This window comes from Microplitis mediator, chromosome 10 (assembly GCF_029852145.1).
Source record: "Microplitis mediator isolate UGA2020A chromosome 10, iyMicMedi2.1, whole genome shotgun sequence".
Taxonomy (NCBI): domain Eukaryota; kingdom Metazoa; phylum Arthropoda; class Insecta; order Hymenoptera; family Braconidae; genus Microplitis; species Microplitis mediator.
The window spans coordinates 20084778-20111371 of NC_079978.1; the positions used below are offsets into that span (position 1 = coordinate 20084778).

Here is a 26594-nt window from a genome sequence, read left to right on the forward strand (position 1 = left end):
GTGTTTTTTTTCAAATTAATTAAAGCGATTGAGATTCGAGTGTTAGAAACATGGATAGAACTTGAGACAAACAGAAATTAAAAAAGAGGGAAAATCGTAAAAAAATATACAAGTGAGGACAATTTTTATGCTGTTGTCTGTGAAATACCGCCATTGGTTAGTATGTTTTTGTTATTTATTTCTGTATGATCGTGACATTACATAAATATAATTATTCGATAATTCTCCTGATGATTTTAATGGATAATTACAATTCTGTCTATGAATTTAATTTTTTAAAAAAGTTACAATCAAAGTTATAAAATTTTGTCTAATGTTGATTTGTAGTGAATTTTATAATTGTTAGAAAATTTGAATCAGAAAAGTAAAAATCTACGAATTTTCTTGAGGTGACTATAATTTAAATGAATAAAAATGATGAGACAATCTGGGATGTTCCAGAATAATATAGTGAAGTAAAAGACCCAGTACCCGCTCACTTTTCATCGGTGAAATTAAACCACTCAATATAAGTTGGTAAATAAAATGAAAAATCATTTTTTTTATAGTTTTAAATATTAGAATAAAATTTTAATTTTAAGAATAGTTTTGATAATTAATTATTATTAATTTTTTAAATAAGCTTGTGAGTGGGCCCATTTTCGCTCACTAAAATATGTGATGTCCCATTACTCGATCAACACATGGCCCTACACGCGCTCAAAGACAATATCAATTGAACTATCATAAGTTTATTCATTTGGAGAATAATTTATAAAATATATTAATTTATTCTTTTATAATATCAATTTTTACAAATTTTAAAAATATATTTAATAACATATAATTATAACAATTATTAAAGAATTTAACGTAACCTAAATTTAATCTTACGAACGAACGCTAAAGTAAAAAATGGCAAGCAGAGCGCGGTTTTGAAAACAGTCACTTAATTTAAATTTATAATAAATTATAAAATACTTTGATACGTCATATCCTAATATATTTAGATTCACAAATAATTATTTATCAATGATAATTTTTTTACTTAAAATTTTTTTATATAAAAATTATAAAAACTCATTAATCAGTTAAAGTGAGCGACTAATGGTACTGCTCGGGTTTAGGGTCTTTTACTTTATTGGACATTAAATTTAAAATAACGAAGTCTTATTCAAATCCTCTAATCCATTTAGACGACAGAATTACAAAATTTATTAAGCCGCGATACGGCGATACTTGGCCCAGATGGTCAGATTGTGGAGCTCAGTACTGATGAAAAAAGCAGCGATTCCCTACAGTATTTTAAGTATCCTGATAACACAGAGAATGAAAATCTCGTGTGTTCGATTTGTAACATAAATTTTTCGACCAAAAAGACATTAACTTTTCATATTAAATCACTCCATACTCCCAATCGACTTGTCTATCCCTGCACTTGTTGCAGCAGTTTATTTCCAAGTACTTGGGGTGTTTATCGGCATCTAGTAATCAGCTGAGTGTAATTTTAAAAATTATCACTTAATTTAAATTTACAAAATTAGGTCCCTGAGCTGTTTCATTCAAGTTATCGTGATCACAAAAAATCAGTTAATTAATTAACATCAGCTCTCCCTCAACTAAATTATTTTTTTTTAAAATAACATATTAAGGAATTAACTTTATGCCGTATCATAATTATTCTTTAGTAAATTCTCTATATGAGTATATTTTCAGCCTATTTTAATGTCCTTTAAAAAGTGTAGAGATGATTGAAAGTGAGCGAGGTACCGAAAAACATCCAGCGTCTCAGAGCACACTCAGCGCTTCGCGCTTCAGGTGTGCAATAAATAAAATCTTTCTCAACAGTTAATTTTTTTTTATTACAGATCGTAACGCCATAATCTAACGTCACAATGAGTTGCACTGCGCAGTTTGCCAAGTGTTTTCTATGCTTATTCAATTTCGTTTTTTTCGTAAGTAAACCTAATTCTTTATTAATCACGAAAAAATTCTTCTTTACTTCACAGTTACGTCTAACATGCAAAAAAAAAAAGAATTTACATGCAGAGTATCTTGTTTTGAGTCGAGAAACTTAAGTCCTTAAAGATGAAACACGATTTCAGACTGCGGGTGATGGCAGCCCTCGCTTACGGCATGGTAGCCAACTTCACTCTGATATGAAATCGTTTTGTTTCATCCCTTGTCACACAATCTACTGTTTAATAAACAGTTATTTTAATGCACGCATCTAAAACTAATGTAGAGATTAATCTTGTAAACGAGAAATTAAGTTTTTTTGTATCATGCAGATTGCTGGAGGAGCAGCCTTGACTGTTGGAATATGGCTAGTTGTCGACAGCAGTACATTTACGAATCTTGTAAGCAAAGTTGATGAGCTAGATGTGTTGGTAAGCATTGTCTTTATTATTCGTATTAATGTAGATTATATTTTTATTAATTTCTAGTAAGGAGTTGTTAAAATAGATAAATATAAATAGCTAGGTAGATAATAGTTATACCTCACATTATAAATCAAACCAATCATTCATTAAAGTCGTGTATTTCCGACCAATAGCGCATGGAAATATTTCTTTGTTACAAATTATCAAGTGCTTTCGTAGCGCATGCGCCATTTTTCCCATAAACAGAAGCAAAAATTTAAAATGCCGGTGCAGATCTGGTGAAAAATAGTATACAGACCTCGGAGGAAGGTAAGACGTCCAATCCGCGTGTTTGCCAGCCTTGGGTAGGCAATTATACACGCGGGTCGAAATGTCCTATTTTCCTCCCTTGGTGTGTAATATACTAATTAGTAGTAAATTCTTATCGGAAAGTTGAAAAATTAATAAATAAGTAATCAAAAATCTACTTCTATTTCGGTTGCCGAACGGCCATTTTTTAAATTGATTCCTTCTGATGATTAAGTAAAAATTTCACAAATGATCTCGCGTATTAATTACATAAAAAATCATAAATGGAAATTAAAAATTTTATCTGATTTTTGTTATTTTAAGACGAGCGTTTGAGGTGCGCTCTTTTAGACTTTCCAAATCAAAACTTTGTTTCAAGTAATTTTTTTTTTTTATTACAGACTAAAACAGATCCTGACGTAATAAAAACTATCTCTTACATTTTAATTGTCACTGGAGCACTTACATTCATCGTCAGTTTTATGGGATATTGTGGGGCTATGTTCGAGTCTAGATGCTTGCTTTGTGTTGTATGTTGATATTTTTCCAGTACACTGGAAAAAAAATAGCCGCTGCAACAGGATTTTGTCCTGTTGCAGCACCTATTTTTTTTCTGTGTAGCGCCAGTTTGTTTCCTTTTTCAAATTTAACTCATCTATTTTTTTAGTATGGTATTCTCATCCTAGCAATTCTAATCTTGGAATGCACTGTAGTAGGTTTAGCATTTGGTTTAAATAATGAAGTAAGTAAACCATTAGTCAGATTGGACACTTTTTATCGCTTATTATATAATTTCTGAATCATCAACTAAGCAAATAAAAAACATTTGTAGACAGAACAAGGTGTAAGAGAGCTGCTGAAGTCAACAATAAAATATTACGCAACACACGAGGATAAGACCGAAGCTGTAACATTAGCGTGGGATGCAGTAATGAACCAGGTGATTAATGGTAAATTATGTTACTGAGTAAGGACGGGCTTTTCACGAGTGTGGATTTGCTGACGAGCCGTGAGCGAATGTTACCAACACACAAGTGGTGCGTTCCTGTTCTTACTGAGTTGCATACAACAGGTTTCTGTTTTTTTTTTAAATTCAAAAGATAGAAATATAAACAAACTAATGTTCCTACTCTAAAATGTTAATTATTATGAATATATTATTGATTATAGATGACATGCTGTGGAGTTGATAATTATATGGACTTCCAGCTAAGCTCCAATTGGTCGACTGCAGAGAAATCGATACCCGAGGCATGCTGCTATAAAGTTAATAAAATTCTTAAGGATCCGTATTGCACAACAAGACCATCATTGTCGAATTCATATTATATGCAGGTAAAGTTTTTTTAATTTTATCAACACCGACACTTCCCGTATGAAAATAATATATATGGTCGAAATATATGTAAAAATATATGATAAATATCAGAAAATATATGTGGCCAATTTAACTATATTTTCTGATATATTTTTTTTTATATTAAAAAATATAATTTTCATCATATACGAGTCCGTATATGTTTAGCATATATAAAATATATGTCAATCATATACAAAAAATATATTTTTATCATATATGTAAATATATATTCTTGTCATAGACGAAAACTATATTTTTATCATGCATAAAAATATATATTTCTATCATATACGAAAAATATATTCTGATCATATATAAAAACATATATATTTATATTGTGTATGGAAGAAAAAGTTTCTTATTCGTATGACCAACTACAATTAAATTAGATCTAAATTTTAATATACTCTTTACATTGCAGTTAAAATTTTCAAAATTAGTTAATTTGATGCGAATATATATACCCGTATACATATACATACACCGAATAAAATATATGCTTATATATAAGAAAGAAAATATATGGTGCCATATATAATATAAATTATATGCTACCATATATTTCATTTCATATAAAAATTTTATATTTTTTTAATATAAAAGGAAATATATCAATACAATATATTATAATGTAAATGTAAATGTGTATATAGCTTAATATAAAAAACATATAAGTTATATATATGGAATACATATTTTCACTACTGTTCATAATTTTATATTAAATCGGCCATAATCTCTATATGGTTTTTTATAATATATCATATATTTTTTTGTTGCAAACATATATAATTTTATATATTTTAACCACATATTGTTTTTTCATACGGGTTCCCAAAGGCTTCGGGGTATAGCAGACTTTTGTAAAAATGCCTTTTGTTAATATCGTTATTAATCCTGAAAATATTAGACCTTTATCTCGGCTGGTTAATGAGAAGAAAAATAAAAATTTTCTAAACCTTCGACACAAATAAAATTTCTAATGTAAAGTGAACTGAAAACTTGAAGATTTTTTTTTAAATTGGCTCGCTCATGCATTTTTTTTTTCACAATCAGCGGCTTTTAGAGGAGATTAAAATTCTGTAAAGTCCGGCTCGGAAGCCGATATCCTAAATCGTATCCTCCCTTGGCAGTGTAGAACTAGGACAACTTTTTTTCCTAGATTTAAAAATACGAGTGAATTTTTGACTAATACTATTTTAATCACTTAGGGATGTTATAATGCGCTGGTGAATGCGATAAAGGAAAACGCAGCGATTGTTATTGGCGTTGCAGTAACTCTGGCATTTGTTGAAATCCTTGTGATTGTCTTGGCATTATATTTGGCATGCTGTTACTGGCGACCACAACACGGTAAGTTTGATTCAAAATAAAGTTAAATACACTCGAATTCCATTAACTCAGACAGTTAGTTTACGGAGGAGCGGAAATTTCCTGGAAATTCTGACTTATCGAATGCCCCTTCTCCTTTAAAAATTAAACCACGCATGCGCTCTTAGATCTAAGAGAATATTAGAGACTAAATAATTAGAAGAAAAATATTCTTTTTTAATTAAATAACAAAAATAAGACCAAATATTATAATAAGATATTTTAATAATACTTTAGCAAATGTAAATATGTAAATATGTATATAAATATTAGTTATAAGTTAGTTTTAAGCTCAAAAAATTAAGATACAAGCTCGGGTTTTTTATTTTTATAAACTTTTCCCCACACAGCGCAAAAAAAGCAAGATAAATAAACAAAAATTCTACATCTTATTGGAATCAAAACAGAAATTTAAGTATTTAACCCTCCGTCCGTCGTGCGGTCTCGCCACCCTTCGTTCGTCGCGCCGCCATGTATTTAATATTGCGGTGTTGCCAAGTATGATAACTATGATTTTAAAAAATTAAAACCACACAAGCTTATACGACTAAATTTTTTTTTAAATTTTTTAATGAAATAGAAATTTTTTATTAAATAAAAATATTAAATTAAGAGATAAATTGAATGAGCTGGAAATGAGTCGCTGGTAGTAACTGGCAACACTGCGCAGAAAATCCGAACAAATTCAACGCCCGTGTTTACGCTAACGACAGCCAGTGCTTACTTATAATACTCATTAGAATAAAAAGATTTTTTTAATTAGTTCATTCATACTTTTAAGAAAATGTACGAATGTTATTATTGAAAATAAATAAACAAAAAAAAATCTACAAGAATAATGGGTAAGAGAGCGCAGCTGTGGTGGAGGTCAAGATTGAGAGGAAGGTCCGAGTTACTGGAATCCGACAATGAAATTCGACTATATTCGGATTAATTCCATTTGACAGTGGAAATAATAATTTACACATCCAAAATAATTTAAAAATAGTTTATTTATTTATTTTCAAAATTTGTACTCAGAGGGGTCGAGTCTTTCTTCATTCTTTGTTGCACTCGCACAGTAAATGGAAATAGTGTCCGCGTTTTTCTCTTAAACTAATGAAAATTAAGAAAAAAATAAAAATATTGACAGTTTTTGTATGAGACATACTCGGAAAATAAAAGAAGTTTAAGTTACAAAAGTCGTAACGATTTACTGTAATGACATTACAATAATTTTTATTGCAGTATTAACTTGTTGGTGTTGCTGCTGACGGCGGACTAAAATCATGGACCAATTCTGCCATGGGTTCAGAGTTCATCCATCCAATTCATAGAAGACTTGCCTTGCATTGTTTGGAATACAATGAAAAAATAATACAAAAAATATGTAAACTTTATACATTTTGATAAAAATATTTTGCTTATAATAATCCATCCAAAATGTCGAAGGAAGATAAAAATCTGCTGTGTAGTTTACTAAAACTACTAACATTATTAAATAAGCTACCAAGTCCATTAAAATTAAGTAACTTTATAGAATTTAGGAAAAATTTCAGCAGAAATTTTGAACGTTTTGTACTATTGTATAATGTATAATTATTATTCAATAGAGATGTATATTTTTTTATGTTTGTTTAAATAATAAAATTTATAATAAAATATAAAATTAAAAAATCCGGAAGTTCGTAATTATGTTCATTATAAGCGACCACTCGTTATTATTTGATATTAACTCATTTCTTTATAATATAAATAATGTTATATATACTGCCGTCATCGAAGGTAGCCCATAACTATGTAAAAACACTATCAAAATGTAGGCTGGTAATTGGACTAGTAATGCCTAAATATGACTATTGCAACTGTGCGCTCACGAACTTAACAGTGGACTTCGAGAGATTATTATTGGTTTCATTAAATAACTGCGTACGCTTCGTATTGCGAATTAAGAGAGATGAGCATATATCGCGGCATCGACATCAGCTAGGATAGCTAACACCTCATAGTCGTAGGCTACAGCTTGTCTCGTGTGAATTTTATAAAGCTCTATGTCTAATGCGACCAGGTCTTTTTGGGCATCAGTTAGTCCTTAAGCCCAACGTTGCATCTCGTCGTGATTTCACCAAGGCGGATACTATTCTAGTTCCATTTGCTCGCACAACAACTTACCAGAACTCGCTTTTGATTACGGGTTGGAATTTTAGGAACTCGCTTCCACTCGAAGTTACGACATCAGTAACTTTTAATGAATTTCGAAGTAAATGCTATTTGTAATTGATAATTCTAGATAATCAGTAAAGCCTTAGGAGATTAATTTTCAGATTTTTTTTGTGTCAAGTTCTTTTATATTAATTTGCTTCACTAATGATAAAAACAGGAGTATTGCATTATTTACAATAAAAGAACTAATTACGATAATTTATAACATAACTTACAATAAATTATTTATAAGTTTCTCTTAATTGACAATTGTTATGATTGTGTCATAAGATGGTATCAATTAATCTATTTTTCAATTAATTTTTTAATTAAATTTTAAATAATTCCACCCATATTCTTTTCTGCTTCACCTCCTTCAGTCACTGCTGACAATTGGAAATAAATTCGAACTTTTCAATCCTTTTATTGTCTCTTCTGTCAAAATAACTTGAAGCATTCCGCAGAGCAACAGATACATGGATTTACTTTTACTGTGGGGGCCCACCCATCATACCCAGCGTAGACATACCCTGCATGCCGTAAGAACCTGGAGGTTGACCCTGGCCAGCAGCCATCGGCGAGTGCATTTGTAGCGCTGGGCTTTGAATTTGTTGTGCGGGTGCTACTTGACTTCCTGCAGATGCTACTCCCTTAAAAGTTTACGAAAATGAATAATAGAAAGTAAGGAAAAAGAACGAGAAAAAATTTTTTGAGCCAAGAAATCCTTTTTTTCTGTGTAAATAATTGTCTATAATTACCTGTGGTATAACTGGTGGCTCAGAAGGTAGCGTCAGATTTGTCAGAAGATCTCTAATCGCTGGGAAGATTGAACACTCTGACGGATTAGCATATTCGGCAAATCTTTTGAGTTGTATTGCCGCAGCAACCGTGGCCGGTGACGGACCAGTTTCTCGTTTCTCACCAAGTTGTGTTACATTTGTTGCGACATCGTAGACTAGCGGCAAAACCAACGACGGTGGTTCTCCTTGATAAAGCATTCCAATTCTTACTATTTGCAACTGAAACACAGTTATGGATAAAATTTTACAAGGTATTACGTACAAAAGTGCCATGCCAATCAATTGATTGAAAAAAAAAAAACTTACGAAGAAGATTATTTTATTCGTACCGACAAGAAGTGCAGCCGCTCCTGTAGGAGCAATTTGTGCCACGGAAGGTGGTATCCTTAGGCACCACTGAACAGACCACTTGAACTGGTGCTGCTGTACTACATTAGAATTTAACTCCAGCTTCATTATTTGAACAAAGTCTTTAAGAACATTGAAAGGGGCATTGAGCATTTTACAAAAACCTGAGAGCGTATTGGGCTTGTAAGGGGGAGACCCAGCTCGAATGTCAAAGAATTTTTCGATAATTTGCAGCTCTTCCGCAGTCCACTGGTCTTTATGCTCCAGTAATGGCTGAATTTTAATGTGAAGTGACTGCAGATGCTGGGGATTTAAACCAACACGACACTGTAAAGTTCTTACTTTGAAGTGTATGACACCTGGCTCCGTACTATTCATAGCAGTAAGATTGTCTTCTGATTGAATGAATCTCTGTAATTGTCTTCGCATGTAAACGCATCCTAAGAATCTTTCTAATGGCGACAGATCAGGTCCAGGAAGTCCTGCTGGATGAGGCGAAGGCGTGCAAAGCAGATCTAATGCTTCGTGGGTCAGAAGAGTCGGAACTGCCCCAGCCCAAGATCTTTGAGGTAAAACTCTGGATATATGAGAGCCCGTTTTGTGGTCCGATGCTTGAGGGCTGTGTAGAGCTACATGGCCTGGACTTTGCCCTGGTCGTGCAGGTGAAGGTCTCGGTACGCTTGGAGATCCAGGCCAGTTTGATGCTGCAGGTGAAGCCATACTTTGAGAAGATGGAAAAGGACTGCCATCAATATGACCAGTTTGCATGAACGAACTGGCAGGTGAGTGACCAACTTGAACATTGCTGCAAGGTCCAGGTGATGACGTGGGCATCAATCCAGCCGGACTGGGCACATGCATGGGATTCAAAGGACTATTGGCGACGAGTCCAGAACTAGGTGATGGATGAGGTAACATATTGGGAGTGTTGGGTGGTAACGAAGGTGGTGAAGCCAAGTTGAAAGATGTAGCAGGACTGCTGCCAAAACTTTGATGTTGATTCGCTTGAGAAATATTGACAGTATGAGGACTAGCTGGAGTATGTGGGTTACTACCAGAGGGCGGTGTCAAAGGCGGGTGAAATCTTAGGCCATCTCGTTGTTGTGCAGGCGACTGAGGACCACTCCGGTGATGACTCATAAAACCAACCCCTCCGGTCCCATCCGTGTCCATAGAAACTGGTGACGGCGGGTTGTCATCTTCGGACTGGGAACGGCGTCTGAACACTGCGCTTTCGTCTACGTATTTAGAAAGGAATGTTTTCAGGCCTTGAGTAGGCGTAAATTCATCTACGACTTTACTTCTGTCAAACCGACTGTATGCGCCATCTCGTATGCTAACGAGTCCGCCACCGCGCAACTTCAGCTCTAAACAATACGTTCCTTGATAGGCTATTCTCACTAGTGTCACACATTGAGGCATGATCGTAAAAGTCTGGATTGGAACCTGAGGTCTGGAATTATGTACACCTAATTGAGGCAAAATAGGCAATTTACTAATAGATATAAGAGGCTGCAATGTTTCATTTAATATCTGTATGATTTGCGCTAAACTCTTGTGGCGATTAAGATGGGCTTCAAGTTGCTCTTTCATTAACGAATGCGCATTAATCGTCGTGTTCATTGGGCTTTTACCGAAAATAAGTTTGAAGGCTTTATCACTCGTACTCCAGTATATGGTTACTGTGGTGCCTCGGTTAGGACCATAAGCTATGATTAGTTTGCTATAACTATAGGACTTGACGCTGACCATATTTCTCAAATTATATTTTTCGATCTTCAAATACTCAGTGAAATCATGGACAATGGAGTAAAGGTGCACAATTTGGGCCCAGTCATTTAATAAAGAATCGACGGTTTTCGATATTGTTTCAGCAGTTCCCATTTCATATTGAAAGTAAACTGGTCTTCTTAGTCCTTGTTCTTTTGGATGACTGGTCGTCAAAGGGCTGCTGTAAAATACGAATTCTGCCATCCATGTTTTGGCCATTCCTTTGCCTTGAACACGAATCGAAACGCTGAGTAATCGTTTCAATAACGGCTGCCAAAAACTACTGGTAGTTATGTTTGGCGACGGAGCCGGTAACTGGACTAATTTTAGTACTAAAGCTGTTGCATTGGCATCTACTTGAAGTCCTTGATGCGCAATGTCCCGTTTCGTGAGCTCTTGGGCCAAAGTAACGAACGGAATTCTTTCATCACAGAGCGCAACCACGTGAGCTAATTCTGGAATAAAATAAGCAGGATGTTTCGGCCGCCTATTTTGTGATGTGCACGAAATGTCAGTACGACCAGAGGGTCCAGAACTTCGTCGTTTATTCCCCTTTTCGGGTACGTCACTATCGACGCTTGTGAACGGCCCGTGAGTGATAACGAATGTGTCAAATTCAATTAGACTCTGAACTTTCAAGTACATTTTCGGTATTTCTGTTTCGATGCTCTCATCATGAGGGTCATCTTCTATAGAACTGGGTTTCACAACAGCTAAATAGAATAAAAATTCAATTTCACATGAAGATGATTCTTTTTCTTTAAATGCAATTATCAGTATTACATTTGGATGTCGGTGAAGTCGGACAAACATTCGGTGCCTGCTAATTTTCGACATTGGATGATCGGGATGATGAAGAACTGGCAGTCTTTCATGGGATGTTGAAGGCAAATGTTGTAAAGTTTTCTCACATCGTCGCTGAGTGATCCAGAACCTCAGCTCTGATATCAACATTGGGAGACGCGAATGATCACCGTTGAAAGCAGCCGTCAAGTCAGGAATAAGTGGGGCATCATACTGAGGCACATGACACTGTATCATTCCTGTGTGTGTGTCGACAGTTATAAGCAGGTGCTCAGCACGCAAGCAAGGCTGAAGAATCGGGACTGATAAAATCGCGGGAGAGCCTGCCAAGGTGCAATCAACGTCTTTGAGTATACTTTGAATCTCTTGCTTCAATTCCATAAGTCTAATTTTTGTTCTGATGTAAATAGTATGAACAAGCAAACGTTCCATTGATAACTGGTCAGTTCTGATAGCTCGGTCAGCAATTTCATTCTCTTTGTTACCTAAAGAAGGCACGTGAATTACTGCCAGAGGCTTAGCTGTATCATTTTGATCCACGTGGACAGTTAGTTTATACCCGAGTTCAGACTTGGGATCTTTTATTGTTAATTCTCGCCAGTAAGATATTGATAAACATTTTCCAGGTACATATTCGTCTACGTGAATGTGATCGTCCAATCGATCCCGGATCAAACGAAGTGTTTGAGAGTAAAGAACTTCAAGTTGAAGAGACTGGCAAAAGTAATGTAAGATATAGTAAACTTCAGAAAGTGAATTTGAACTCTCGGCTAGTCGTGATTGCACAAGTTGATGAACATATTGAGCCTGTAAAGGATGGACTAAAGCTTTTCCGTCTCCGGTCTCGCGATCTGATACTAGAATTTCGAGATCTAAAAGGCGCCATGGCACGTTTGGTCCGTCACCCATAACCGTAAGGGAAACGGCGAATTCTTGTTGTACATGAAAAGTTACTCTTCCTGTTTCTATTCTCAGATTGCGCATTTGCGGGAGTAAATTCCCTGTCACTAATCGATGCTGGATAACTTGATTCAATCTTTGTAATGTTACCCTTTTTTCTACAGAAGTTATTGGATCAGGGGGGACAATTTTTTCTTTAATGCATGTGGGAAGACGACTGTAAGTTCCTGTTGTAAGAACTTCTACGGCTGCGGGGATGTGGAAATTTGGGAGTCTTGCGTGCACTAAAGTTTCTCTTGACATTCTTGCTAACATATCGGCAGTATCCACGAATAGTAGAGACTGTTTGTCGAGAAAAGCCATTATATGCTAGAAAAATAAATCTTAAAATCAGTCAACATCAATTTTTCTATATTTTTTTGATAAAAGTGCACAGCCCAATCACTCATTTTATTTTTTAATGTTATTATTTCGTTTTTTTTTTATACGAATTTTGATTCAACTTTAAAATTTTTAATGGTTTTTTCAATTCTTATTTTCAGTTTAATTCTTATTTTTTAATATACCGCCTCTTTGTCTTCGATGCCGGTTTTTTTTTCAATTCTACTGCCACGCTAGTGCAGCTGTCAGTATTTAAAGAGACAAAAAATGAAAAAAATGACAGAAGTAAAAATAAAAACGACAGCTTAATTTTTCATGAATAATCAGTTTTACGTATTTAATTAATTACAAAAAAACAGGTCAAAATTCACAAATTTAAGGATATTCGGAAATCTTGATAAAAATTTGAGGTCCAGATCTGAAAACTAGAAACTTGAGACTACAATTTACTTATTTTAATTTTTTTCTGCGACCATTTTTCACCGCGTTACAGCATGTTCAAAATCACCTAAAAATTTCGGATTTTTTTTCTCTCCCCTAATTTTTGTGACCAGTGTATGATTATATATTTATTCTATATACTTTTAGATTATTAAATAATTATATCCGTGACGGCCGCAAGGAGCCTAACTCTATGGCCGAAAAACAATAAACGATTGCTTGACATAATGGACAGTCCTACGGGCTTATCAAATGCATCCCTTGGCAAAATAGTAACTGTACTGGGCTAAATCTATTATTATGTATACATTTAAGGAAAAATTATCTTTTTTTTATTATGCTATTATTTTTTTACTATATAATATTGAAATATTAAAAGTTATGTTTAGTTTTATTCGAAGGCACATCTTCTGCCCGCAAATGTATTTTTGTTTTTGTATTTTTATGTAAAAGTAACCCTGTAATTAGCTGTAGCTGTTGGGTTTATTGTTAAATAAATAAATAAAAACTTCGGTGTAGTATAAAGAAGGTAGAGAGGATTCAAAGTCAGTGAAAGGACCGAGCGCAAAAGAGTGACAGTAAATCACTCAGGACTTTCGCGATTGAGGTGTGCAAAAATGAATCCCTTTTAATGCAATCATATAATTTTGTTTAGTCAGGGAAAGAAGCGGAAGTTTACTTAAATATTTCATACATACCGCAGATTTATCAACTTTCGAGGCACTGTTTGCCCACTTAACTAACGCTAATAATCTAACAAATAATTGTCTAGTCCTTGCGGAATAATTATAAATTTCAATTTTTCGCTCCATGTCTGTTTTCCTCGGCAGTCTGTAAAAATAAAATCATACTTAAAAAATATTCTAAATTAAATAAAAACTTTTGAGGAAAATAACTTACAGCTCTGCAAGAACCGTTAATTCATGGTAAGTTCTTTGTATTATAAAATCAATCAGCATCCCAAGTGATATGGTGCCTCCACGATTGCCTTCCTGTGGCATGTTATTTGCCATAGGAGTTTGATGTCCTTCCAATGGCACAGGAGCCATAACTTAGACCTTTATATTTTATAAATTAATCACTAAACTTTTTTTCATTCGATGAAATTCCTCTTTATCTCATCAATTGGATTAATGAGTTAATTCTCTATCAATAATAATTCTTAGCATTTTATTTTTTTACTATCACATATCGAGTAGAAAAAATTTGTTTACTCTGTAGGTTATGTGTTAGAAATTTCATTACATTGGTAGTAATGAAAATTAATTTGTGAAAAAAATCACTGAAAAATTATTAAAATAACTATACTTCGAAACAATGACGTTTCTGATTAAGACTTGAATTTTTATGTCACTCTGAGATTATTATTGACTGAAAACACTACGAAAGTGTAGAGAAATATATAAACACTTGTTGAGAAAAATGTGGTGTTGTAAACAGAAACGTTCTATGGAGCGGAGTAGGAGTGCAATCTGAAGTTATCTCTGACAGCCGTTTTAGCTTGAAATTGACAGTAATTTGACAACTGAAATTACCAAAATTTGCTGATAACTCGACAGCAAAAGTTGGAAAGAAAAAGGAAAATGTTGGAGAGCCAACAGTTACCTTTAAGTTGACAGTAAATTGTCTGTCACTTGAATTCAAGACTGCAAGTGTTACTGTCAGAGAATGACGTTAAGTTGATGGAAAGTTTCATTGCAAATTGACGGCAAGTTTTTCTGTCAAATTACATTAAGATGACGGCATAACGACATGTTTCTGGCAAGCCTTGGCTGGATAATATTTGAGTGCAAGTTGATGCAAATCTACTGCCGTCATCTGAATGTAATTTGACAAAAAAACTTGCCGTCAATTTGCGGTGAAACTTTCAATCAACTTAACGTCATTATCTGACAGTAATACTTGCAGTCGAATTGACTCTGATAACACAATTTGCTTTAACAAAAATTTACTCACAAAAGTTTCCTTGAATTTTTCTCAAAATGTCCGTCATCATTTTGACAACAATTTGTCTACAACTTGCTATTCAATTTGACGTAAATTTACTGCCCGAATTAGAATGCAAATTTACTTCAAAAGTTGACTAGAAAAAATTTTTTGTCAATTTTCAGGCAAATTTTTACATCAATTTAATGTTCATTTGACTTGAAAAATTATAAAGTATTTTTTTACCCTCAACCCTGAAAGCCACGCAATTTGACAGAAAAACTTGCCATCAATTTAAAGTGAAACTTTAAATCAACTTAACGTCATTGTCTGACAGTAACACTTGCAGTCTTGAATTCAAGTGACAGACAATTTACTGTCAACTTAAAAGTAACCGTTTGCTCTCCAACACTTTCCTTTGATTCACGGCACTGGTCTCGTAACGAGTAATTTTACCTTTTGACCGTCATATAACGGTTTTGTGACGATAGTAGTTGTGACGTGACCGTCACAATTCACTGCCATCTGGCAGAATACATTTGAATGAAAACTAATCATATGTTTTGGCGGGAAATGCGAAGGTACTGTGTACTATGCACTTAGCTATAAATAAAATTTATAATAAAATATAAAATAAAAAAATCCAGAAGTTCATAATTATGTTTATTATAAGCGACTACTTGATATTATTTTACATTAACTCATTTTTTTAATGATACTGTAATTAGCCGACGTCTAATAATTTTTGGATTTTTTTTAGAACGATAAATCATAAAAAAAAAATATTTAAAAAAATTGCACCCAGAGTTTTTTTAATTTTCTACATGCGCATGTTTTTATTTTTTATTTTTTCATAGGGTAAGTGTGGGTATTACTGCAGTTTTTTTCGTAAGTCTCACTTCGAAAGCATTTTTATAAAATTTTCTCAAGATAATAATAATTTTTTTTTTTTAAACAAAAGTTTGACTCATTATTAACCCAAAATGAAATCAACAATGAGATAAATAAATAGTTTTATTTAATAATCAGCATTTAGAAAGAAGTCAAAATACATGTATTACTGTAGATCTTCAAGTAGCTTGCTCCTATTAAGGCGTGTCCGTTACTGCAGCTGATCTAGTTACTGCGTTTTTTTTTAAATTAGCCATTTGAACTTTGATTCCCATCAGAAATTTCCCGAGAAACACGATCGTGGAAGTAGTTCAGCTGAGAAGTCCCTAGATTCATCCAATTCTTCATAGATAATCATCTCTACCCATGTCCACCCATCTCCACCCATGTCCACCCATCCTCATATTGGCCTGAACTCGAAAAATAAATTTTTCTGAGGACTTTAAACGGCTTTTTCTACTAACGGATATCATAATGAACAAAAAATGTTTATATTGTGCCGAAATATTTCCAACAGGAGCAAAGTTACGGGCCACTCTTCATAGATAATCATCTCTACCCATGTCCACCCATCTTCACCCATGTCCACCCATGTCCACTCATCCTCATATTGGCCTGAACTCGAAAAATAAATTTTTTTGAGGACTTTAAACGGCTTTTTCCACTAATGGATATCATAATGAAGAAAAAAATGTTTATATTGTGCCGAGTTATTTCCAACAGGAGCAAAGTTACGGGCCACTCTTCATAGATAATCATCTCGACCCATGTCCACCCATCTCCACCCATGTCCACCCACCCTCATATTGGCCTGAACTCGAAAAATAAATTTTTCTGTGGACTTTAAACGGCTTTTTCCACTAACGGATATCATAATGAACAAAAAATGTTTATATTGTGCCGAGTTATTTCCAACAGGAGCAAAGTTACGGGCCACTCTTTATAGATAATCATCTCAACCCATGTCCACCCATCTTCACCCATGTCCACCCATCCTCATATTGGCCTGAACTCGAAAAATAAATTTTTCTGTGGACTTTAAACGGCTTTTTCCACTAACGGATATCATAATGAACAAAAAATGTTTATATTGTGCCGAAATATTTCCAACAGGAGCAAAGTTACGGGCCACTCTTCATAGATAATCATCTCAACCCATGTCCACCCATCTCCACCCATGTCCACCCACCCTCATATTGGCCTGAACTCGAAAAATAAATTTTTCTGTGGACTTTAAACGGCTTTTTCCACTAACGGATATCATAATGAACAAAAAATGTTTATATTGTGCCGAGTTATTTCCGACAGGAGCAAAGTTACGGGCCACTCTTCATAGATAATCATCTCGACCCATGTCCACCCATCTCCACCCATGTCCACCCATCCTCATATTGGCCTGAACTCGAAAAATAAATTTTTCTGAGGACTTTAAACGGCTTTTTCCACTAACGGATATCATAATGAACAAAAAATGTTTATATTGTGCGGAGTTATTTCCAACAGGAGCAAAGTTACGGGCCACTCTTCATAGATAATCATCTCAACCCATGTCCACCCATCTCCACCCATGTCCACTTATCCTCACATTGGCCTGAACTCGAAAAATAAGTTTTTCTGAGGACTTTAAACGGCTTTTTCCACTAACGGATATCATAATGAACAAAAAATGTTCATATTGTGCCGAGTTATTTCCAACAGGATCAAAGTTACGGGCCACTCTTCAGAGATAATCATCTCTACCCATGTCGGACCATAGACACTGTGTGACTGCCGCCATTGAAGGTAGACAATAACTATGATTCCACTGTGATTACAATAACTATGTTTCCACTGTGATTACGCGGTGGATACATCGTGGAACCACGACGGTGAAATAGCACAAAGCCACCGTGGAATTACGGTGGATACACCGCGTAATCACGGTGGAAACACCGAGTATACACAGTGGTCAAGCCACCGTGGAATCACGGTGGATACACCGCGTAATTACAGTGGATACACTGTGTAACCACGGTGGATCCACGGTGTTTACACTTCAACGGTGTTTCCACCGTGATTCAAATCTGCGAGGGCTGTTTTGACAGAAAATTAAATCTGTCGGATTTTTTCAGTCAAAAACAAGCAAGTGAAAATTTTTCCAGCTTTTTAGCGAAATTTCCTGACATTTCCAGGTTTTATTGGTTTTTCAGAAATATGGCCAACATATCTAAGGATAGAAATGAAAGTTCTAAAGACAGAGATGGCACGCAAGTTAATTTTCAGATTTTTTTTGTATTAAGTGTTTTATATTAATTTGCATCACATATGATAAAAACAAAAGTATTGCATTACTTATGATATAAGAACTAATTACGATAATTTATAACATAACTTACAATAAATTATTTATAAGTTTCACTTAATTGACAATTATTATGATTGTATCATTAGATGATATCAATTAGTCTATGTTTTAATTAATTTTTTATTAAATAGCATTATTTATAATTCCACCCATATTCTTTTTTGCTTTATCTCCTTCAGTCACTGCTGACAATTGGAAATAAATTCAAACTTTTCAATTATTTTATTGTTTTTTCTGTCAGAATAACTTAAAGTATTTCGCAGAGCAACAGATACATGGGTTTACTTTTACTGTGGGGGCCCGCCCATCATACTCAGCGTAGGCATGCCCTGCATGCCGTAAGGACCTGGAGGTTGACCCTGGCCAGCAGCCATCGGCGAGTGCATTTGTAGCGCTGGGCTTTGAATTTGTTGTGTGGGTGCTACTTGACTTCCTGCAGATGCTACTCCCTTAAAAGTTTACGAAAATGAATAATAGAAAGTAAGGAAAAAGAACGAGAAAAAATTTTTTGAGCCAAGAAATCCTTTTTTTCTGTGTAAATAATTGTCTATAATTACCTGTGGTATAACTGGTGGCTCGGAAGGTAGCGTCAGATTTGTCAGAAGATCTCTAACCGCAGGGAAGAGTGAACACTCTGACGGATTAGCATATTCGGCAAATCTTTTAAGCTGCATCGAAGCAGCAGCCGTGGCCGGTGCCGGACCAAGGTCTCGTTTCTCAGCAAGTTGTGTTATATTTGTTGAGACATCGTAGACTAGCGGCAGGACCAACGACGGTGGTTCTCCTTGATAAGGCATTCCAATTCTTACTATTTGCAACTAAAACACAGTTATGGATAAAATTTTACAAGGTATTACGTACGAAACTGCCATGCCAATCAATTGATTAAAAAAAAAACTTACGAAGAAGAGTATTTTATTCCTACAAACAACAACTGCAGGCATTCCTGTAGGAATAATTTGTGATGCGGAAGGCGGTATCCTTAAGCACCACTGAACAGACCACTTGAACTGGTGCTGCTGTACTACATTAGAATTCAACTCCAGCTTCATTATTTGAATAAAGTCTTTAAGAACATTGAAAGGGACATTGAGCATTCTACCAATACCGGAGAGCGTATTGGGCTTATAAGGAGGAGACCCAGCTCGAATGTCAAAGAATTTTTCGATAATTTGCAGCTCTTCCGCAGTCCACTGGTCTTTATGCTCCAGTAATGGCTGAATTTTAATGTGAAGTGACTGCAGATGCTGGGGATTTAAACCAACACGACACTGTAAAGTTTCTACTTTGAAGTGTACGACACCTGGCTCAGTACTATTTATAGCAGTAAGACAGTCTTCTGATTGAATAAATCTCTGTAATTGTCTTCGCATGTAAACGCATCCTAAGAATCTTTCTAATGGCGACAGATCAGGTCCAGGAAGTCCTGCTGGATGAGGCGAAGGCGTACAAAGCAGATCTAATGCTTCGTAAGTCAGAAGAGTCGGAACTGCCCCAGCCCAAGATCTTTGAGGTAAAACTCTGGATATATGAGAGCCCGTTTTGTGGTCCGATGCTTGAGGGCTGTGTAGAGCTACATGGCCTGGACTTTGCCCTGGTCGTGCAGGTGATGGTCTCGGTACGCTTGGAGATCCAGGCCAGTTTGATGCTGCAGGTGAAGCCATACTTTGAGAAGATGGAAAAGGACTTCCGTCAATATGACCAGTTTGCATGAAAGAACTGGCAGGTGAGTGGCCAACTTGAACATTGCTGCAAGGTCCAGGTGATGACGTGGGCATCAATCCAGCCGGACTGGGCACATGCATGGGGTTCAAAGGACTATTGGCGACGAGTCCAGAACTAGGCGATGGATGAGGTAACATATTGGGGGTGTTGGGTGGTAACGAAGGTGGTGAAGCCAAGTTAAAAGATGTAGCAGGACTGCTGCCAAAACTTTGATGTTGATTCGCTTGAGAAATATTGACAGTATGAGGACTAGCTGGAGTATGTGGGTTACTACCAGAAGGCGGTGTCAAAGGCGGGTGAAATCTTAGACCATCTCGTTGTTGCGCAGGCGACTGAGGACCACTCCGGTGATGACTCATAAAACCAACCCCTCCGGTCCCATCCGTGTCCATAGAAACTGGAGACGGCGGGTTGTCATCTTCGGACTGGGAACGGCGTCTAAAGACTGCGCTTTCGTCTACGTATTTAGAAAGAAATGTTTTCAGACCTTGAGTGGGCGTAAATTCATCTACGACATTACTTCTGTCAAACCGACTGTATGCGCCATCTCGTATGCTAACGAGTCCGCCACCGCGCAACCTCAGCTCTAAACAATACATTCCTTGATAGGCTATTCTCACTAGTGTCACACATTGAGGCATGATCGTAAAAGTCTGGACTGGAATCTGAGGTCTGGAATTATGTACACCTAATTGAGGCAAAATAGGCAATTTACTAATAGATATAAGAGGCTGCAATGTTTCATTTAATATCTGTATAATTTGCGCTAAGCTCTTGTGGCGATTAAGATGGGCTTCAAGTTGCTCTTTCATTAACGAGTGCGCATTGATCGTCGTGTTCATTGGGCTTTTACCGAAAATAAGTTTGAAGGCTTTATCACTCGTACTCCAGTATATGGTCACTGTGGTGCCTCGGTTAGGACCATAAGCTATGATTAGTTTGCTATAACTATAGGACTTGACGCTGACCATATTTCTCAAATTATATTTTTCGATCTTCAAATACTCAGTGAAATCCTGGACAATGGAGTAAAGGTACACAATTTGGGCCCAGTCATTTAATAAAGAATCGACGGTTTTCGATATTGTTTCAGCTGTTCCCATTTCATATTGAAAGTAAACTGGTCTTCTTAGTCCTTGTTCTTTCGGATGACTGGTCGTCAAAGGACTGCTGTAAAATACGAATTCTGCCATCCATGTTTTGGCCATTCCTTTGCCTTGAACACGAATCGAAACGCTGAGTAATCGTTTCAATAACGGCTGCCAAAAACTACTGGTAGTTATGTTTGGTGACGGAGCTGGTAACTGGACCAATTTTAGTACTAAAGCTGTTGCATTGGCATCTACTTGAAGTCCTTGATGCGCAATGTCCCGTTTCGTGAGCTCTTGGGCCAAAGTAACGAACGGAATTCTTTCATCACAGAGCGCAACCACGTGAGCTAATTCTGGAATAAAATAAGCAGGATGTTTCGGCCGCCTATTTTGTGATGTGCACGAAATGTCAGTACGACCAGAGGGTCCAGAACTTCGTCGTTTATTCCCCTTTTCGGGTACGTCACTATCGACGCTTGTGAACGGCCCGTGAGTGATAACGAATGTGTCAAATTCAATCAGACTCTGAACTTTCAAGTACATTTTCGGTATTTCTGTTTCGATGCTCTCATCATGAGGGTCATCTTCTATAGAACTGGGTTTCACAACAGCTAAATAGAATAAAAATTCAATTTCACATGAAGATGATTCTTTTTCTTTAAATGCAATTATCAGTATTACATTTGGATGTCGGTGAAGTCGGACAAACATTCGGTGCCTGCTAATTTTCGACATTGGATGATCGGGATGATGAAGAACTGGCAGTCTTTCATGGGATGTTGAAGGTAAATGTTGTAAAGTCTTCTCACATCGTCGCTGAGTGATCCAGAACCTCAGCTCTGATATCAGCATCGGGAGACGGGAGTGATCACCGTTGAAAGCAGCCGTCAAGTCGGGAACAAGTGGGACATCATACTGGGGCACATGACACTGTAGCATTCCTGTATGTGTATCGACAGTTATAAGCAGGAGCTCAGCACGCAAGCAAGGCTGAAGAATCGGGACGGATAAAATCGCAGGAGAGCCTGCCAAGGTGCAATCAACGTCTTTGAGTATACTTTGAATCTCTTGCTTCACTTCCGAAAGTCTAGTTTTTGTTCTGATGTAAATAGTATGAACAAGCAAACATTCTATTGATAACTGATCAGTTCTGATAGCTCGGTCAGCAATTTCATTCTCTTTGTTACCTAAAGAAGGCACGTGAATTACTGCTAGAGGCTTAGCTGGATCATTTTGGTCCACGTGGACAGTTAGTTTATACCCGAGTTCAGACTTGGGATCTTTTATTGTTAATTCTCGCCAGTAAGATATTGATAAACATTTGCCAGGTACATATTCGTCTACGTGAATGTGATCATCCAATCGATCCCGGATCAAACGAAGTGTTTGGGAGTAAAGAACTTCAAGTTGAAGAGACTGGCAAAAGTAATGTAAGATATAGTAAACTTCAGAAAGTGAATTTGAACTCTCGGCTAGTCGTGATTGCACAAGTTGATGAACATATCGAGCCTGTAAAGGATGGACTAAAGCCTTTCCATCTCCGGTCTCGCGATCTGACACTAGAATTTCGAGATCTAAAAGGCGCCATGGCACGTTCGGTCCGTCACCCATAACCGTAAGGGAAACGGCGAATTCTTGTTGTACATGAAAAGTAACTCTTCCTGTTTCTATTCTCAGATTGCGCATTTGCGGGAGTAAATTTCCTGTCACTAACCGATGCTGGATAACTTGATTCAATCTTTGTAATGTTATCCTTTTTTCTACAGAAGTTATTGGATCAGGGGGGACAATTTTTTCTTTAATGCATGTGGGAAGACGACTGTAAGTTCCTGTTGTAAGAACTTCCACGGCTGCGGGGATGTGGAAATTTGGGAGTCTTGCATGTACCAAAGTTTCTCTTGCCATTCTTGCTAACATATCGGCAGTATCCACGAATAGTAGAGACTGTTTGTCGAGAAAAGCCATTATATGCTAGAAAAATAAATCTTAAAATCAGGCAACATCAATTTTTCTTTTGTTTTTTGAATAAAAGTGCACAGCCCAATCACTTATTTTATTTTTTATTGTTATTATCTCGTTTTTTCTCGATATCAATTTTAATTCAACTTTTAAATTATGGTTTTTTTTCATGTTCAGTTTAATTCTTTTTTGTTAAATATCCCGCCTTTCTAGATGCCGCTCTTTTTTTTTAATTCTACTGCCACGCTAATGCTACTGTCAGTATTCAGGAGATAGAAAATGAAAAAAATGACAGGAGTAAAAATAAAAACAACAGCTTAATTTTTCGTGAATAATCAGTTTTACGTATTTAATTATCTACAATTAATCGAAAAGGATTCAAAAAGGATGTTGTGATCAAAAATACAAAAATAAAAAAAAAATTAAGTCAATAAGTCGTATTATATTAAAAAAGGTTCTCTAAGGAGGTTCGACCGAAACTAAGGAGTCAAAGTAGTGTTTGAATTTTTTCGTTTGCTAAATTCTCCTAATATTTAACAAAATTCGTTATTTTAATTTATAGTAACATAACGAATTAATAAATTAATATTTATTACTTATTTAATTAAAGAAAGTAATTAAATTACTTGGTTATTTTTGACTCATATGATTTAATAAAAAGATTTGGCAAAAGCGCGTTCTAACTTCTTAAATATCGATATTCAAATTAAAGCGGGAAAAATTTATTTCTAATCTCGTATCTTTCATTAAGGGCATTCTCAGACAGTGCCCCCCACTTTTTAAAAATTTTCAATGACTTTCAACTGTCATGAGCGTATCAAATTTTTATCAATTAATTAAAAAATAATTAAAAAATTAATTTAAAAAAGGACAACGTAGTCGTAATTTCGTCGATATTTAGATTTAAAAAAAAAAATATTTACACTTGATATCACTTAGGAGTTGAACGAACTTTCTTAAATAAATTTCAGTAAAATTGTCATGTCAATTTTGTAATTCGAATTTTTAAATTTTGTTGGCTAAAATTTATTCAATAAATTTCGTTTAACTCCCAATTGATATCAACTGTAAGTCATTTTTTTCAAATTCTATATCTCAACGAAATTACGACTACGTTGTCCTTTTTTCAATTAAGGTTTTAAAGTTCTTTTAATTAATTAACAAAATCTAAATATGGTTATTACAGTTGAAAGTCATTATATATTTTTAAAAAGTAGGTGGGGTACTGTCTGAGAATGCCCTTAATGTATATTTTTATCTTTTTTTTTTCTCTCAGCTGCTTCCGCGACGTTGCCAAACCCTCAATAATATGAATCTCTGTCGATGAACGAGATTAAATAAAAAAGTTTAACTTTAATTATTTAAATAATTACAACGGTAACACTATATTGTTAAAATCTTATCATATTCTAAAACTATTCAAGTTTATGGCATGTGGTTTTTTATTTCTTAAACTTGGGAGGTTAATAATGAAAAAAATCGAATAAGTCATAACGGAAGCTTGCCCGCCATAAGAGTCTGTGAATAAGAACTTAAAAAACTTTATTTTTAGATCTTTTTTTCTAAAAAACTAGACAGTGGATCATATTTAAATTTTGAGAATACATATATAGAGTACTTTTTTATGTTTACTTAGTTTAAAATCTTAAAGTTGGAAAATCCTTTTTACATTAGATTCGGTCGAACCTCCTTAATAAATTTCCTATAAATGGTATATACTCTCGACAACTTAAAATACACAGATATGAACATGTTACTCCGTATTACCGTGATTTAAACTGGATTACATTAACAACTAGGCGTTAATTCTTTTACTGCTGCTTGATTTGTGAGGTAATTAAAATGCGTCAGATGCATCTATTTTTTAGTGAATTATTTACGATTGAACCTAGACTCCGGAGAGGCGATGATAGACAAGACCTACTAGTACTCCCTAATTGTCATGGTGTTAAATATGATAAGTCGTTGATTGTTAGTGCAATAAGGGAGTGGAACATACTTCCAAGAGACTGTGCAAATCAATGTATTTTTGAGGAATTTCATATGTCGTGCTTTAATTATTATCTGTTCAATTAAAAAGATTGATGTTTGATGAATGATAATATTGTGCTGATGATAGTGTACCATTATTGTAAACTTAGCTTACATTTGTATTTTTATTTTTATATATGATTATATTTTATATATTAATCCTATATGCTTTTTGATTATTAAATAATTGTATCCGTGATGCCCGCAAGGAGCCTAGACTCTATGGCCAAAAACCAATAAATAAATAAATAAAAACTTCGGTGTAGTATAAAGAAGGTAGAGAGGATTTAAAGTCAGTGAAAGGACCGAGCACAAAAGAGTGACAGTAAATCACTCAGGACTTTCGCGATTGAGGTGTGCAAAAATGAATCCCTTTTAATCCAATCAAATAATTTTGTTCAATCAGGGAAAGAAGCGGAAGTTTACTTAAATATATCATACATACCGCAGATTTATCAACTTTCGAGGCACTGTTTGCCCACTTAACTAACGCTAATAATCTAACAAATAATTGTCTAGTCCTTGCGGAATAATTATAAATTTCAATTTTTCGCTCCATGTCTGTTTTCCTCGGCAGCCTGTAAAAATAAAATCATACTTTAAAAAATATTCTAAATTAAATAAAAACTTTTGAGGAAAATAACTTACAGCTCCGCAAGAACCGTTAATTCATGATAAGTTCTTTGTATTATAAAATCAATCAGCATCCCAAGTGATATGGTGCCTCCACGATTGCCTTCCTGTGGCATGTTATTTGCCATAGGAGTTTGATGTCCTTCCAATGGCACAGGAGCCATAACTTAGATCTTTATATTTTATAAATTAATCACTAAACTTTTTTTCATTCGATGAAATTCCTCTTTATCTCATCAATTGGATTAATGAGTTTATCAATAATAATTCTTAGCATTTTATTTTTTTACCATCACATATCGAGTAGAAAAAATTTGTTTACTCTGTAGGTTATGTGTTAAAAATTTCATTACATTGGCAGTAATGAATATTAATTTGTGAAAAAAATCACTGTAAAATTATTAAAATAACTATACTTCAAAACATTGACGTTTCTGATTAAGACTTGAATTGTTATGTCACTTTGACATTATTATTGACTGGAAACACTACGAAAGTGTAGAAAAATATAAAAACACTCGTTGAGAAAAATTTGGTGTTGTAAACAGAGACGTTCTATGGAGCGGAGAAGAAGTGCAATCTGAAGTTATCTCTGACAGCCACTTTAGCTTGAAATTGACAGTAATTTGTCAACTGAAGTTACCGAAATTTGCTGCTCGACTTTGCTGATAAATTGACAGCAAAAGTTGGAAGAAAAAAGGAAAGTGTTGGAGAGCAAGCAGTTACCTTTAAGTTGACAGTAAATTGTCTGTCACTTGAATTCAATTTGACAAGTGTTACTGTCAGACAATGACGTTAAGTTGATTGAAAATTTCACTGCAAATTGACGGCAAGTTTTTCTGTCAAATTACATTCAGATGACGGAATAACGACAAGTTTCTGGCAAGCCTTGGCTGGATAATACTTGAATCAACTGCCGTCATCTGAATGTAATTTGACAGAAATACTTGCTGTCAATTTGAAGTAAAGATCCTGATAGCACAGTGT

General features: G+C 35.0%; 3 protein-coding genes across 6 annotated transcripts; 1 reads left to right on the plus strand and 2 right to left on the minus strand.

The window, feature by feature from the left end:
• The first annotated feature begins 21 nt into the window (after window positions 1-21).
• LOC130676697 (tetraspanin-1-like) lies at window positions 22-6795 on the plus strand. 3 transcript variants are annotated; one of them, XM_057483129.1, is made up of 9 exons: window positions 22-156; window positions 1848-1934; window positions 2271-2369; window positions 3053-3181; window positions 3319-3393; window positions 3484-3591; window positions 3822-3986; window positions 5223-5364; window positions 6610-6795. In XM_057483129.1, exons 2-9 carry the CDS (start codon window positions 1875-1877, stop codon window positions 6633-6635), a joined length of 804 nt encoding a protein of 267 aa, XP_057339112.1. In that variant the 5' UTR covers window positions 22-156; window positions 1848-1874; the 3' UTR covers window positions 6636-6795. The 3 variants fall into 3 exon arrangements, with proteins under 3 accessions (XP_057339112.1, XP_057339114.1, XP_057339113.1); XM_057483131.1 differs by lacking the exon at window positions 22-156 and adding an exon at window positions 232-389; XM_057483130.1 differs by lacking the exon at window positions 22-156 and adding an exon at window positions 375-516.
• A 243-nt stretch (window positions 6796-7038) lies between these two features.
• Window positions 7039-14435, minus strand: LOC130676695 (mediator of RNA polymerase II transcription subunit 14-like). 2 transcript variants are annotated; one of them, XM_057483126.1, is made up of 5 exons: window positions 13908-14433; window positions 13706-13838; window positions 8670-12554; window positions 8322-8582; window positions 7039-8213 (listed from the first exon to the last, which is right to left on the minus strand). In XM_057483126.1, exons 1-5 carry the CDS (start codon window positions 14054-14056, stop codon window positions 8052-8054), a joined length of 4590 nt encoding a protein of 1529 aa, XP_057339109.1. In that variant the 5' UTR covers window positions 14057-14433; the 3' UTR covers window positions 7039-8051. The 2 variants fall into 2 exon arrangements, with proteins under 2 accessions (XP_057339109.1, XP_057339110.1); XM_057483127.1 differs by lacking the exon at window positions 7039-8213 and having other exon boundaries at window positions 8334-8582; window positions 8693-12554; window positions 13908-14435.
• Window positions 14436-18074: 3639 nt separating this feature from the next.
• On the minus strand, window positions 18075-26156 carry LOC130675664 (mediator of RNA polymerase II transcription subunit 14-like). The gene is made up of 5 exons (XM_057481479.1): window positions 25623-26156; window positions 25420-25552; window positions 19071-22955; window positions 18726-18986; window positions 18075-18617 (listed from the first exon to the last, which is right to left on the minus strand). The coding sequence occupies exons 1-5, from the start codon at window positions 25769-25771 to the stop codon at window positions 18456-18458; spliced, it is 4590 nt and encodes a 1529-aa protein (XP_057337462.1). The 5' UTR covers window positions 25772-26156; the 3' UTR covers window positions 18075-18455.
• Between the last annotated feature and the right edge of the window lie 438 nt (window positions 26157-26594).

Excerpts from the sequence above, each read along its gene's own strand:
- LOC130676697 (XM_057483129.1), top strand. The coding sequence starts at position 1,875 with ATGAGTTGCACTGCGCAGTTTGCCAAGTGTTTTCTATGCTTATTCAAT. Across the intron at positions 2,370-3,052 it reads TTGATGAGCTAGATGTGTTG|ACTAAAACAGATCCTGACGT; the intron begins GTAAGCATTGTC and ends TTTTTATTACAG. Across the intron at positions 5,365-6,609 it reads TTACTGGCGACCACAACACG|TATTAACTTGTTGGTGTTGC; the intron begins GTAAGTTTGATT and ends TTTTTATTGCAG.
- LOC130676695 (XM_057483126.1), bottom strand. The coding sequence starts at position 14,056 with ATGGCTCCTGTGCCATTGGAAGGACATCAAACTCCTATGGCAAATAAC. Across the intron at positions 8,583-8,669 it reads CGAATAAAATAATCTTCTTC|TTGCAAATAGTAAGAATTGG; the intron begins GTAAGTTTTTTT and ends ACTGTGTTTCAG. Across the intron at positions 8,214-8,321 it reads AGCCACCAGTTATACCACAG|GGAGTAGCATCTGCAGGAAG; the intron begins GTAATTATAGAC and ends TAAACTTTTAAG.
- LOC130675664 (XM_057481479.1), bottom strand. The coding sequence starts at position 25,771 with ATGGCTCCTGTGCCATTGGAAGGACATCAAACTCCTATGGCAAATAAC. Across the intron at positions 22,956-25,419 it reads CGAAAGTTGATAAATCTGCG|CATATAATGGCTTTTCTCGA; the intron begins GTATGTATGATA and ends TTATTTTTCTAG. Across the intron at positions 18,618-18,725 it reads AGCCACCAGTTATACCACAG|GGAGTAGCATCTGCAGGAAG; the intron begins GTAATTATAGAC and ends TAAACTTTTAAG.